Source organism: Panthera onca, chromosome C1 (genome assembly GCF_046562875.1).
Source record: "Panthera onca isolate mPanOnc1 chromosome C1, mPanOnc1 haplotype 2, whole genome shotgun sequence".
Classification (NCBI taxonomy): domain Eukaryota; kingdom Metazoa; phylum Chordata; class Mammalia; order Carnivora; family Felidae; genus Panthera; species Panthera onca.
Window position 1 is genome coordinate 56,260,071 of NC_138346.1, and position 15,931 is coordinate 56,276,001.

Sequence of the window (15,931 nt, forward strand, 5' to 3'; positions counted from 1 at the left end):
TTACTAGACAAAGACAAACAAGAAAGTATGATCCATAATCAAGAAAAAGGGCAATTAATAGGGACTGACTCTGATGATCTAAGATACTGGAACTAGCACACAAGCATTTTAAAACAGTTATAATTAAAGGGCAAAAGGGAAACTATGTTCCCAGTGAGTAAAAGAAAAAATCTCAGCAGAGAAACAGAAACTATAAAAAGAACAAAATAGAAATTCTATAATTAAAACTCTTAAAAATTCATTGGAGGAACACAGGGCAGACTGGAAATGTCAGTGAACTTACAGACAGAGCAATAAAACACATACAATCTGAAGAGCAAAGAAAAAGATTGAAAAAATAAACAGAGCTTCAAGGACCTATGGAACAACAGCAAAAGACTAACATACATAAAACATAACATATACATAACATACATATAGAGTCCTAAGCAAAAGAAAAAAAAGGGAAAGGAAATAAACAGTATTTGAAGAAATTAATGGCAGAAAGTTTCCAAATTTGATGAAAGACATAAATTTACAAATTCAAGAAGGCCAGAGAATACTGAGAAGATAAATGCCAAGAAACACACTACACACATCATGGTCAAATTGCAATATAAAGAGAGAGAAAGAGAAGGAGGATACAAATGTTAAAAGAATCTAGAGAAAAATGACACATTACATACAGTGTAATAACAATAAAAATTATGACTGGCTTCTCATCAAAAACGGTGAAATCCTGGAAATAACTAAACAGCTGTAAGGAGGGGTTCCTGGGTGGCTCAGTAGGTTAAGCATCCGACTTTAGCTCAGGTCATGATTTCACGGTCTGTGAGTTCAAGCCCCCGTCGGGCTCTGTGCTGACAGCTCGGAGCCTGGAGCCTGCTTCAGGTTCTGTGTCTCCCTCTCTGACCCTCCCTCATTCATGCTCTGTCTCTCTCTGTCTCAAAAATAAACATTAAAAAAATTTTTTTTGAAGAAAGAATAAAATAAAATAAAATAAAATAAAATAAAATTCTCAAATCAGTCTTTCTTTTTATATTATTACTTTTTGTTTCTTTCCAAGATTTCATTTAAATTCAAGCTAGTTAACATATTGCATAGTATTGGTTCCAGGAGTAGAATTTAGTGATTCATCACTTACATATAACACCCAGTGCTCATCACAGGCACCCTCCTTAATGCTCATTACCCATTTAGCCCACCCCCTACCCACCTCCCCTCCAGCAACCCTCAGTTTGTTCTCTATAGTTAATAGTCTTATGGTTTGCCCCCTTTATGATTTTTTTATTATTTCTTTTTTAAGAGAGAGAGCACACAAGCAGGGTAGGGGCAGAGGAAGAGAGAGAATCCCAAGCAGCCTCCATGGTCAGCACAGAGCCTGACATGGAGCTCCATCCCACAACCCAAGGATCATGACCTAAGACGAATGAAAAGCTGGACACTCAACCTACTGACCCTCCAGGTACTCCCTTCTCTGTTTTTATCTCATTTTATTTTTCCTTCCCTTCCTCTATATTCATCTGTTTTTTAAAATATCAAATAGGAGTGAAATCATATATTTATCTTTCTCTGACTTATTTTGCTTAGTATAATACACTCTAGTTCCATCCACATTGTTGCAAATGGCAAGACTTCATTCTTTTTGATGGCTGAGTAATATTCCATCATATGTATGTATATGTGTATATACATATATACACACACCACATCTTTATCCATTCATCAATCAATAGATATTTGGGCTCTTTCCATAATTTGGCTGTTGTTGATAGCGCTGTTATAGACATTGGGGTGCATGTGCCCCCTTCCAATCAGTATTTTTGTATCCTTTGGATAAATACCTAGTAGTACAATTGCTGGGTCATAGGGCAGTTCAATCTTTAACGTTCTGAGGAATCTCCACACTGTTTTCCAGAGTAGCTGTACAAGTTTGCATTCCCACCAACAGTGTAAGAGAGGTTCAAATAGTCTTTACATAAACATTAACAAAACAAAAATGACAGTGGAAAGGAGAAAAAATACATAAGGAACACATATGTTTTAACTAGTTAAGTTTCTTTTCATGCTAAAAAAAATCACAAGTGCTAAAAATCAAACTAAACGGGTATGTTTGAAGTACTATAATATGTTTTCATAAATCTAAAGAAACTGGAATGGAAGAAAGTATAAGACTCATAGCTAAAGCAACTAAAGATAGTCATTCAGCATATAAAATTTTCTTCATTTCAGCTGAGGTAACAGTACAAATTCTGGAAAGCTGGTTATAACAGATATGCCACCGCTATGTGTTAGTTATGTTCTCCAAAAAGACCAGTTTGGAACTATTAGGTTTATTGCCGGATCTTTATATGTTAAATGTACAATTAATTTGAGTCCCTGTAAAAGTTATTAGAACCTTGATATTCATGACAGAATCAGACCTTTGTGAATCCCTTAACAAATAACATTACCGATAAAATAAAAAGGTGACCCCTTCAAGATACTTGGATTAACAGATAGAGTTGGTGTTACTGTTTCATGCAAAATTTAAAACTACATTCTACCACTAAGAAAAACACAATATACTTCTACATCTGAATGCATTGTATTTCAGACTTTGAAGAAGTATCTTGCACAGAATATTCTATTTAAGATTTTGCTCCATTAACTACAAGTCCAGCACAAAACATACAAGAGATCCATGTCAGAATGTAAATTTTTCAATTGTACTTTTTCTTGCACCTAATGCCCCAGGATTTGAAAAACAGTAAAAGAAACCTGACTTCATAATCATAAACCTAGCATACTGCCAAGGGTTCCAAAAATCTCACAAAAGATCATGAAGTAAAAATTAAAACTTTGAAATCAAAGAAGTAAATTGACTGAAAAGAAACATTATAAGAAAAGTTAAAGGAATCAGCAGTATTTACCTGAAGAAACAGCTATGGAACAACTTGATTATTACAGTAAAATAGTTTAGATATATATCCAGAATTATAAAAAGCATATAACACTCATATAAGACTGTACTGAGCACTGTAGGACACACAGAATTAATATTATAACTTCAGTTCTTAAGAAACTTACAATCTAGTTTAGTTAAAGCTACAAAGACACTTAATTGATAGGATGAATATATGGGCAAAAAATAGGAAAATTTTGCCAGAAATGTGATAAGAGGAAAGCCAGGTGCTTGTACCAATTATTGAAACAGGTGACTCTTTTTTTTTTTAATTTTTTTACTTTTCCAATATATGAAATTTATTGTCAAATTGGTTTCCATACAACACCCAGTGCTCATCCCAAAAGGTGCCCTCCTCAATACCCATCACCCACCCTCCCCTCCCTCCCACCCCCCATCAACCCTCAGTTTCTTCTCAGTTTTTAAGAGTCTCCTATGCTTTGGCTCTCTCCCACTCTAACCTCTTTTTTTTTTTTCCTTCCCCTCCCCCATGGGTTTCTGTTAAGTTTCTCAGGATCCACATAAGAGTGAAACCATATGGTATCTGTCTTTCTCTGTATGGCTTATTTCACTTAGCATCACACTCTCCAGTTCCATCCACGTGCTACAAAGGGCCATATTTCGTTCTTTCTCATTGCCATGTAGTACTCCATTGTGTATATAAACCACAATTTCTTTATCCATTCATCAGTTGATGGACATTTAGGCTCTTTCCATAATTTGGCTATTGTTGAGAGTGCTGCTATAAACATTGGGGTACAAGTGCCCCTATGCATCAGTACTCCTGTATCCCTTGGGTAAATTCCTAGTAGTGCTATTGCTGGGTCATAGGGTAGGTCTATTTTTAATTTTCTGAGGAATCTACACACTGTTTTCCAGAGTGGCTGCACCATTTTGCATTCCCAGCAACAGTACAAGAGGGTTCCCGTTTCTCCACATCCTCTCCAGCATCTATAGTCTCCTGATTTGTTCATTTTGGCCACTCTGACTGGCGTGAGGTGATATCTGAGTGTGGTTTTGATTTGTATTTCCCTGATAAGGAGAGACGTTGAGCATCTTTTCATGTGCCTGTTGGCCATCCGGATGTCTTCTTTAGAGAAGTGTCTATTCATGTTTTCTGCCCATTTCTTCACTGGGTTATTTGTTTTTCGGGTGTGGAGATTGGTGAGCTCTTTATAGATTTTGGATACTAGCCCTTTGTCCGACATGTCATTTGCAAATATCTTTTCCCATTCTGCTGGTTGCCTTTTAGTTTTGTTGGTTGTTTCCTTTGCTGTGCAGAAGCTTTTTATCTTCATAAGGTCCCAGTAGTTCATTTTTGCTTTTAATTCCCTTGCCTTTGGGGATGTGTCGAGTAAGAGATTGCTACGGCTGAGGTCAGAGAGGTCTTTTCCTGCTTTCTCCTCTACGGTTTGGATGGTTTCCTGTCTCACATTCAGGCCCTTTATCCATTTTGAGTTTATTTTTGTGAATGGTGTGAGAAAGTGGTCTAGTTTCACCTTCTGCATGTTGCTGTCCAGTTCTCCCAGCACCATTTGTTAAAGAGACTTTTTTCCATTGGATGTTCTTTCCTGCTTTGTCAAAGATTAGTTGGCCATACGTTTGTGGGTCTAGTTCTGGGGTTTCTAGTCTATTCCATTGGTCTATGTGTCTGTTTTTGTGCCAATACCATGCTGTCTTGATGATGACAACTTTGTAGTAGAGGCTAAAGTCTGGGATTGTGATGCCTCCTGCTTTGGTCTTCTTCTTCAAAATTACTTTGGCTATTTGGGGCCTTTTGTGGTTCCATATGAATTTTAGAATTGCTTGTTCTAGTTTCGAGAAGAATGCTGGTGCAATTTTGATTGGGATTGCATTGAATGTTCATTGATGTTCCATATTCATCAGGGATATTGGCCTGTAGTTCTCTTTTTTTACTGGGTCTCTGTCTGGTTTAGGAATCAAAGTAATACTGGCTTCATAGAACGAGTCTGGAAGTTTTCCTTCCCTTTCTATTTCTTGGAATAGCTTGAGAAGGATAGGTATTATCTCTGCTTTAAACATCTGGTAGAACTCCCCTGGGAAGCCATCTGGTCCTGGACTCTTATTTGTTGGGAGATTTTTGATAACTGATTCAATTTCTTCGCTGGTTATGGCTCTGTTCAAGCTTTCTATTTCCTCCTGATTGAGTTTTGGAAGAGTGTGCGTGTTTAGGAATTTGTCCATTTCTTCCAGGTTGTCCAATTTGTTGGCATATAATTTTTCATAGTATTCCCTGATAATTGTTTGTATCTCAGAGGGATTGGTTGTAATAATTCCATTTTCATTCATGATTTTATCTATTTGGGTCATCTCCCTTTTCTTTTTGAGAAGCCTGGCTAGAGGTTTGTCAATTTTGTTAATTTTTTCAAAAAACCAACTCTTGGTTTCGTTGATCTGCTCTACAGTTTTTTTAGATTCTATATTGTTTATTTCTGCTCTGATCTTTATTATTTCTCTTCTTCTGCTGGGTTTAGGCTGCCTTTGCTGTTCTGCTTCTGTTTCCTTTAGGTGTGCTGTTAGATTTTGTATTTGGGATTTTTCTTGTTTCTTGAGATAGGCCTGGATTGCAATGTATTTTCCTCTCAGGACTGCCTTCGCTGCATCCCAAAGCGTTTGGATTGTTGTATTTTCATTTTCATTTGTTTCCATATATTTTTTAATTTCTTCTCTAATTGCCTGGTTGACCCACTCATTCTTTAGTAGGGTGTTCTTTCACCTCCATGCTTTTGGAGGTTTTCCAGACTTTTTCCTGTGGTTGATTTCAAGCTTCATAGCATTGTGGTCTGAAAGTATGCATGGTATAATTTCAATTCTTGTATACTTATGAAGGGCTGTTTTGTGACCCAGTATGTGATCTATCTTGGAGAAGGTTCCATGTGCACTCGAGAAGAAAGTATATTCTGTTGCTTTGGGATGCAGAGTTCTAAATATATCTGTCAAGTCCATCTGATCCAATGTGTCATTCAGGGCCCTTGTTTCTTTATTGACCGTGTGTCTAGATGATCTATCCATTTCTGTAAGTGGAGTGTTAAAGTCCCTTGCAATTACCACATTCTTATCAATAAGGTTGCTTATGTTTATGAGTAATTGTTTTATATATTTGGGGGCTCCCGTATTCGGCGCATAGACATTTATAACTGTTAGCTCTTCCTGATGGATAGACCCTGTAATTATTATATAATGACCTTCTTCATCTCTTGTTACAGCCTTTAATTTAAAGTCTAGTTTGTCTGATATAAGTATGGCTACTCCAGCTTTCTTTTGGCTTCCAGTAGCATGATAAATGGTTCTCCATCCCCTCACTCTCAATCTAAAGGTGTCCTCAGGTCTAAAATGAGTCTCTTGTAGACAGCAAATAGATGGGTCTTGTTTTTTTATCCATTCTGATACCCTATGTCTTTTGGTTGGCGCATTTAATCCATTTACATTCAGTGTTATTATAGAAAGATACGGGTTTAGAGTCATTGTGATGTCTGTATGTTTTATGCTTGTAGTGATGTCTCTGGTACTTTGTCTCACAGGATCCCCCTTAGGATCTCTTGTAGGGCTGGTTTCGTGGTGACAAATTCCTTCAGTTTTTGTTTGTTTGGGAAGACCTTTATCTCTCCTTCTATTCTAAATGACAGACTTGCTGGATAAAGGATTCTCGGCTGCATATTTTTTTCTGTTCAGCACATTGAAGATCTCGTGCCAATCCTTTCTGGCCTGCCAAGTTTCAAAAGACAGATCAGTCACGAGTCTTATAGGTCTCCCTTTATATGTTGGGGCACGTTTATCCCTTGCTGCTTTCAGAATTTTCTCTTTATCCTTGTATTTTTTCCAGTTTCACTATGATATGTCGTGCAGAAGATCGATTCAAGTTACGTCTGAAGGGAGTTCTCTGTGCCTCTTGGATTTCAATGCCTTTTTCCTTCCCCAGTTCAGGGAAGTTCTCAGCTATTATTTCTTCAAGTTCCCCTTCAGCACCTTTCCCTCTCTCTTCCTCCTCTGGGATACCAATTATGTGTATATTATTTCTTTTTAGTGTATCACTTAGTTCTCTAATTTTCCCCTCATACTCCTGGATTTTTTTATCTTTTTCTCAGCTTCCTCTTTTTCCATAACTTTATCTTCTAGTTCACCTATTCTCTCCTCTGCCTCTTCAATCCGAGCCGTCGTCGTTTCCATTTTGTTTTGCATTTCGTTTAAAGCGTTTTTCAGCTCCTCCTGACTGTTCCTTAGTCCCTTGATCTCCGTAGCAAGAGATTCTCTGCTGTCCTCTATACTGTTTTCAAGCCCAGCGATTAATTTTATGACTATTATTCTAAATTCACTTTCTGTTATATTATTTAAATCCTTTTTGATCAGTTCATTAGCTGTTGTTATTTCCTGGAGATTCTTCTGAGGGGAATTTTTCCGTTTGGTCATTTTGGATAGTCCCTGGAGTGGTGCAGACCTGCAGGGCACTTCCCCTGTGCTGTGGTGTATAACTGGAGTTGGTGGGCGGGGCCGCAGTCCGACCTGATGTCTGCCCCCAGCCCACCGCTGGGGCCACAGTCAGACTGCTGTGTGCCTTCTCTTCCCCTCTCCTGGGGCGGGATTCACTGTGGGGTGGCGTGGCCCGTCTGGGCTACTTGCACACTGCCAGGCTTGTGGTGCTGGGGATCTGGCATATTAGCTGGGGTGGGTAGGCAAGGTGCACGGGGGTAGGAGGGGCAGGATTAGCTTGCTTCTCCTTAGGTGATCCGTTTCAGGAGGGGCCCTGTGGCAGTGGGAGGGAGTCAGACCCGCTGCCGGAGGGTTGGCTCCGCAGAAGCACAGCGTTGGGTGTTTGCGGGGAGCAAGCAAGTTCCCTGGCAGGAACTGGTTCCCTTTGGGATTTTGGCTGGGGGATGGGCGAGGGAGATGGCGCTGGTTAGCGCCTTTGTTCCCCAACAAACTGAGCTCTGTTGTCCGGGGGCTCAGGAACTCTCCCTCCCTTTGTCCTCCAGCCTTCCAGTTTCCGAGCAGAGCTGTTAACTTATGACCTCCCAGATGCTAAGTCGTGCTTGCTGTCGGAACACACTCCGTCAGGCCCTCCGCTTTTGCAAGCCAGACTCGGGGGCTCTGCTTGGCCGGCAGACCGCCCCTCCACCCCGGCTCCCTCCCGCTAGTCCATGGAGCGCGCACCACCTCGCCGCCCTTCCTACCCTCTTCCGTGGGCCTCTCGTCTGCGCTTGGCTCCGGAGAATGGTTCTGCTAGTCTTCTGGTAGTTTTCTGGGTTAGTTAGGCAGGTGTAGGTGGAATCTAAGTGATCAGCAGGACGCGCGGTGAGTCCAGAGTCCTCCTACGCCCCCATCTTCCCCTCGCTGGAAACAGGTGACTCTTAAATGGATCTTTACTCATGGTTGAAGATTAGTTTGAAAACTTTACGAAATGGTTCTTGTTGGGGCACGTGGGTGGCTCAATTGGTTAAACACCCAACTTCGACTCAGGTCATGATCTCACGGCTTGTGAGTTCAAACCCTGTGTTGGGCTCCGTGCTGACAGCTCAGAGCCTGAAAGCTGCTTCAGATTCTGTCTCCCTCTCTCTCTGCCCCTCCTCTGCTCATGCTCTGTCTCTCTCTCTCTCTCTGTTTCAAAAATAAACATTAAAAATAAAATTTAAAAAAAAAAGAAATAGTTCTTGTTGTAAAATATAAGGTGAGATCAACTCACCACCTTTCCTCAGGACAGAACTGACCTATATTGTAGAAGATATAGAACCAGGGGAAGCTTTTAAGACCAAAGAAATCACTGTGTGGAAAGAAAATTCTGTGAACATAAATATCCAAGAATGAAGTGCACATCAAGATTTATTGTGACTAAAGACAAAGTACTCTCACTCTGTGGCAGTGCACAGAGGCAGCAAACTATTAGTACACACAACTATCTATCCCAGAGTAAGTTCCACAATTGCTAAGCAATTTAAAAGTCTTTTATAATCAGATAAAACTTTAATACCACTGAAAATATAAAGTACAACAAACCCAAAGTCTCTCCATCTAAACACTAACTTGTGCTTTGTAAGCACCAATTAATGTATAATACCTTTAAAGTCCAAGAAAAATGACACTTTTCAAAAATTTTAGTTTGTAGAAAGCTACAGCATTAGCTCTGAAGTATTGCCTTCTGCTGCTTAAACCCATGAGGACTCAATTCATCTATATCTAGAAGGAGTAAGAATAGCAAGATTCTAAATCTAAGGATTTAGGGGTGCCTGGGTGGCTCAGTCAGTTAAGCCTCAGACTCTTGATTTGGGCTCAGGTCATGACCTTATGGTTAGTGAGTTCGAGCCCCGCACGGGGTTCTGTGCTAACAGCGCAAAGCCTGCTTGGGATTTCCTCTCTCTCCCTCTCTCTCTGACCCCCCTGCCACATAAATAAATAAACTTAAAAAAAAAAAAAAAACAAAAACAAAAACTAAGGATTTATAAACTGACAAATTACAAATATGTTCAAAAGATAAGACTGTGTTCAGGAAAAAACTTATGATATTTCCCAAAGATCTAGAACAGCTTATAATAATTGCTTCTTTGGCTGGGTTTGAAATGTCAATGTTGCCCTCCCCAAACTACATACAATCAACCACATTTGCTTATAAAAATTTATTTGGATCAGAAATAATGGAAATGGAATCCCCATAAATTTTCATTAAAACTCACTCTTGGTTTCTGGCACCTAAGAATTCTTTTTCCCCAGCTCTGTTTTATTTCATTCTTGGGTATTTTATTCATGTTTTCTATGCAGTTATAGAGAGCAAAGATTTGTTCAGTTCAGATCAGTATTTTCTTATAATTCATCCTTTCTAGTCACAAATTCCATTTTCTCTTTGAAGAATATCACAACCTTCTTTTGCTTATGCCCTGTACCTTCCACTATAAGAACAGCAATTTTTGTCACAGGGTAATTTTTTACAAGATGACTAGCTTTACTGTGCTACTGTATAGGGGTAGAGAAGGCTACCATAAAGTGCTCCCAGAGTTTGGAGAGAAAACAAGATCAGTACAATGAATGAGTATGGTTATCTGCAGAAGCACAATAACAACAGAAACGGCACAAGAATGAAGCTTAAAAACATTTGGGTATCACTCACAACTTTCCACTGAGCAGGTGACCTCACGTAAGCTATTTAACCTCTCTCACCCTCAATCCCCTAATTATTTTTAAGAAAATATGACTACCCATCTTAGGGTTATTTTAAGATAATTCAGTAGCCATTCAATTAAGAAATAGCTATTATTATCTTTAAGAATGTTTGTAAATGTTTTCTGATACAAATCAGACAAATCTACTAATTCAACCATTATCCCCAGGAAACTAGACTAGGTTAACAGAAAGCTATGATCCAATTCAATCCAGTTTATTATCCTCTGTGGTAATGGTACTTCTGGCAGCACTAAAATGGGAACTGAATATTATTTAGTTATTGGCTTTAGTTATTAAATAGTTTATGTAGTACGTATTTAATCCTAGAGCATTTAAATTCCATTTCTGTATTTGGAGAGCTACCCTCCGGATGAGTCGTAGTGAGGAGCAAAGGCTACCTTCCACTAAAGCAAATGTACCTGATATCTACTTTACTGGTCTCCCTTCTAGGCTCTGCCAGTTGGATGCACCCCATTCTATTCCCCTTTCTCCCACTGGACCCAACTCAGGAGTTAATACAAAGAAATGAGGCCTTTAAGGAACTCATTCTGGTTAGAATGGCAGCAGCAGCAGCAATCTTCCAAAGTCTGAAGTCGAACATATAAAATTCTCCGGTTCTATTACAACCTGGATAAAAATCTCTCTTAAGACCACTGAATCTCCTTTGCTCTTAATCTATGCTCTCTGAACAACATCTGAATTACAAATTTTGTATTCTATATATCTTAAAATCAGAAAGGGCTTTAACAAGTGCTCTCTACACTGAAAAAGGAATAATCTAACTATGAATAAATACACTGGGGTTCTAATGTTTTTAATGAGTGTACCGTGAGTGTGGCACATGTCAGACCTCTAAAACCTGATCCTCTCTGTGAAAACTGACAAATCAAGTGTCAGAACACCAGAAATAAGAACCAGATTCTGAACCCATGGCACTACTAAAATGTAATTACTTGAGATATTTTCTGTGACTAATCGTTCGTTTCACACACATACGCTTCCAACACAAACCACTAAATAGCCTACAGTACCCTACAGAAGTAAGTGTCTAATGCTTTCAACAGCACTGTGCATAAGGGACTATTTACCCCCTCCCATAAAATAAAGATGCTATTCTCTCAAGATCCAAAGAAAGGAAGAAATGAGGACAGTATCTGAAAGGAGAGGAAGTTGATTTTCTAAGTTCAGAAGATTTCTTTTCCCCTCAGAAGATTTGGCAAAGCCAGCTTCTACACTGATAAGTTTCTGTATTAGACATTATTCTATTTAAAATGTGGGACGTTCAACATTTAGAACACTGGTAAATTTAATTCTAACCAGAAATTCCTCCTACCCGAATTATACAATTTCTTAACTAAGCCTCCACCAATATGCTTCCCAGTCAAACTTAAAGATGGGAATGAGAATACGTATAATATTTATTTTTCCTATTAAAAAGCAAGTGTCAAATGTACATTTCACACCTTCATTACAATTAGTTCCTAATTACTACTCCCGAGGTTTTGTTCAGTTACAAAGTATGTTCAAGTCAGAAAACTGGAATGATTATGTTGCAAAGAAAAAGAATTTCTCCAAAGGAATAAAACATTTCTCACTGGTATTTCAATATATTGACATACCATGTAAGTTTTAAGAATATTAACCTAATCATATTAATCCCCGATAGATTTTAAGTCAAAACACAATCCTGGAACAGATTAAAAAAAAATCTGATCCTATTTTTTACCTACTCTCAATTTTTAATTTATAGAGCCAGCATTCAAATCTTACGTGTTTATACTCACTGTCCTTCCAAAACGATTTCAACAGACAAACCCAAAATACCAGCTTTGGCAGGATTGGTTCTTAAAATCAACTAAGAACTTACTTTACAATTCTGTCTGCATCTGGAACAGTAACAATACAAATATTCTTTAGAATTCTTATCAACACATTCCCAAAAACATTTCAGAAATGTGAAAGTTATCACACAAATGATTGTTCTTTCTTCACCACTTCTTCCCTAATGTGTCTCAGAAAATTAATTTTAAAAATACTATTTATATTCACAAAGACCTAAAATTGTTCACCATCCATAATAACCCACACCCAAAAGTAAATTCCCAGTCTTTTTAAAAAAATTTTTTAAGTTTGCTTATTTTGAGAGAGACAGAGACAGTGCAAGTGGGGGAGGGGCAGAGAGAGAGGGAGAGAGAGAATCCCAACCAGAGTTTGACATAAGGCTTGAACTCACAAAACCACGAGATCATGACCTGAGCTGAAACCAAGAGTCAGACACTTAACTGACTGAGCCACCCAGGTGCCCCTAAATTCCCAGTCTTAAACTGGGAGTTACTTTGAACAAGTCAGTGGCATGGAAATTGGGTGGGATCCTGATTCAAACTACCTACCTATAAAATGGCATTTTTTTAGATATCAGGGGAAATGTGGACTGGATAATCAGATATTATAAAATTATCTTATTTTGGGAAATATGATAATGATATTATTATGATTAGCTAATATTAGATCCCTACACTTTCAAAGGAGACATATGTAAATATTTAGAAGTGACACAATGGAATTTACTACCAAAAAAAGAAGGAGCAATTATGTCAAAATGTTGATAGCTTTATTTACTTTTTATTTTTTTAATGTTTATTTATTTTTGAGAAAGAGACAGAGTGCAAGCAAGGGAGGGACAGAGAGAGGGAGACACAGAATCTGAAGCAGGCTCCAGGCTCTCAGCCATCAGCACAGAGCCCAATGTGCGGCTCAAACCCACAAATCATGAGATCATGACCTGAGCCGAAATTGGATGGTGTACCAACCAAGCCACCCAGGCACCCCAAAATGTTGATAACTTTAAGTCGAGGGAGGAGTCATTATATTGTCCTCTCTGTGTGTGTCTGTTATTTAACATGACATACATTTGTTATTTATGTTTAAAATTTTTTATAGAAAGAAAGAGGAAAAAAAGGAAAAGAATAAACCAACCAGTTACCTTTTCCCAGTCAACTCAACTTGGCCTTTCTTATTGAAGAAGAACTTAGAATCATTATATCCCCATCCATTCCATTTCATAACTTCTTGCCTAATAATAATAAAAAAAAATACATAAATTAGACTACATTAAATATCTCAAAACTGAATAGTATATCATTGATATTAACTTTCACAATCATTTAAAAGACCTGATCCCACTAACAGTATATCAGTTTAAATAGAATGAATATGGATCAAAATGTCCATGTATTAATTAATATTTCAAATACAGAATCATTCTGATGAGCAGCACCTGCTTCACAAAGGGCAACAACTACATTTAATGAATTCAAAGGAAAAAGAAGGAAAAAGGGAGAAAAATATAATTAGAGTACAAATATGCTTCATGTTGTACATGTTATTAGTTTACATAATAGGACAGTCTAAAAAATTCTGCAATTAAAATAAAACTCACTTGAATAGGAAACAAATTTTTGCATATATTAGAAAAATCACAATTATTAATCTGCTATGATGAAAAGATCAATTTACAGAATAAGTTCACTAGTAATGGCACTACTAGTAGTAGACACTTAATAAAGTATATAAAAAAATCTAAGATGCGTTTACAAACATTCTAAATCCTTCAATTTCCATGTAACCACCAATCTCTACCTTGACCTACATATTAACGTAACAGTTAATGACTATACCAGTTTTTAGTATTCGAAAACAATATGGTATTTTGAATTTCATTGTCTTAAAAAGCATTTTCAGCCAAATCAATAATTGATTCAATTCTGAACATTACATAAGATCTGGACCTGTGCAGAACACAATAAGCAACCACACTGAAGTACTGAAGTACTCTGTCAGCATTTATTATTAATGCTGTGTTTTAGCATGGTGCCCTAGTATATCTGGGCTACTGAAATAAACTGATAACAAATCTTATTGCAAATTCAATTATGCAGTCTATGATGAAGAAAAGAAAACTCTTCTCTACACAGAAATTATTTGCTGCATTAAAATTTCAAAATAGGGGTGTCTGGGTGGTGGCTCAGTCAGTTAAGCGTCTGACTTCAGCTCAGGCCATGATCTCACGGTTCGTGGGTTTGAGTCCCACGTCGGGCTCTGTGCTGACAGCTCAGAGCCTGGAGCTCAGATTTTGCTTCAGATTTTGTGTCTCCCTCTCTCCCTGCCCTTCCCTCACTCGCACTCTTTTTCTCTCTCTCAAAAATAAATAAACATTAAAAATTTTTTTTAATTAAAAAAAAATAAAATTTCAAACTACATCACAAGAAAAAACCTGTAAATATGTGTGGTGATGGATGTTAACCAGACTTACTGTGGTGATCATTTCACAATATATACAGATTTTGAGTCATTATGTGGTATACCTGAAATTAATTACATGTCAATTATATCTCAGTTTTTTTTAATGTCAAAATAAAGATTTACTCATTAGAAAGCATTTTAATTCTCTATAATTCCCAAGGAAGAAGAAAATGACAACTGACAAGCAAATTTTTTATTACAATCATAATTCTTCACCCAATTCAAAGGCTTTTCAAACAAGTAGAACACCAACATAACAAAACTGAACCAAGTAAAGGTCATACATAAGATTAAGAAAATTAGAGACCAGGCATAATCTCGTTAAAACTAAAGTTGCTATCAATAAAAACTATAGTCCCTATATAAAAACAAACTATTCAAAAATATCTCAAGAGTATCAATCCAGAAACTGGATTTGTAGATGAGCCTGTTATGAACTGTTGCCCAATATTTTCTTCTAATTTCACATTCCTCATTGTAGAGGGAGGTTATGGAAGAAAGCTTTGGAAAAATCTCTACAGAAAAACCTCATGGCTAATATCACCACTAACATACCCATTTTCTTAAGATTACATTTTCTAAAAACTGAATAAGATATCATCTGCTTTACTTTTTTCATAATTCTCTTCACTTTTATGAAATATAATTCACTTAATATTGTATTATATTTCCATAATAATTTACATGAAGATGATATATATATGTACATTTTAATTAACATCTTTAATGTTTTTTTGTAATTTTTGTAAACATTTATTTATTATTGAGAGACAGAGAGACACAGAGCGTGAGCAAGGGAGGGGTAGAGAGAGGGGGAGAACAGAATCTGAAGTAGGCTCCAGGCTCTGAAATGTCAGCATAGAGCCCAACGCGGGGCTCGAACTCACAAACTGCGAGATCATGACCTGAACCGAAGTCAGCGGCCTAACCAACTGAGCCACCCAGGCACCCCAGTAATATCTTTAATGTTTTATAATATGTGCATAAATTTTCATTTCTGAAATGCATTTTAATACTGAATTTAAACATTTGTCATGAAGGCTGTATTCTATAAAACAACAGTTTGGTGTTACACAAAATAAATGCAAAAATACCAATATAGTTCTTTTGCTTTGGTATTACAATCAGTAGGCACTGGGAAATTATTTCAGTACAGATGTTAAATTTGGCATGTTTACATAACTTAACAATGAGAATCCTTTGCCTTAAAATTATGTGTAGAATTTTAAACAATTATTCCCATATGGCCTCAAAGTAAAAAGCAAAACCTGACTACATGTGTTCACTCTTGGCACTGCACAAGAAAAATGAATCAAGGGAAGCAGGAAATATCTGCTGCTGTGCAATCAAAAATGAAAAGATTTACATTCTGAAGAATCACTGGCCTTAAATTTTCAGGTGGGTAATATCCTAAAGAATTCCCAAGTTTTCAACTATAGGCTAAAGCTACTTTTTTCTCTCTTTTCGTCTCAATTAGAAAATTCTGCCCATGATATGGGCTTACCATATTTATACCAACTTTTAGAGCCATCCCAGAAG

General features: G+C 37.3%; 1 protein-coding gene across 1 annotated transcript in view; it reads right to left on the minus strand.

Moving 5' to 3' along the window:
• AGPS (alkylglycerone phosphate synthase) overlaps window positions 1–15,931 on the minus strand; it is a 148,271-nt gene that overhangs the window by 101,058 nt on the left and 31,282 nt on the right. Inside the window, exon 2 of the mRNA XM_078451137.1 lies at window positions 13,074–13,163. Coding sequence (XP_078307263.1) covers window positions 13,074–13,163 — 90 coding nt within the window. The remainder of the gene's footprint in view (window positions 1–13,073; window positions 13,164–15,931) is intronic.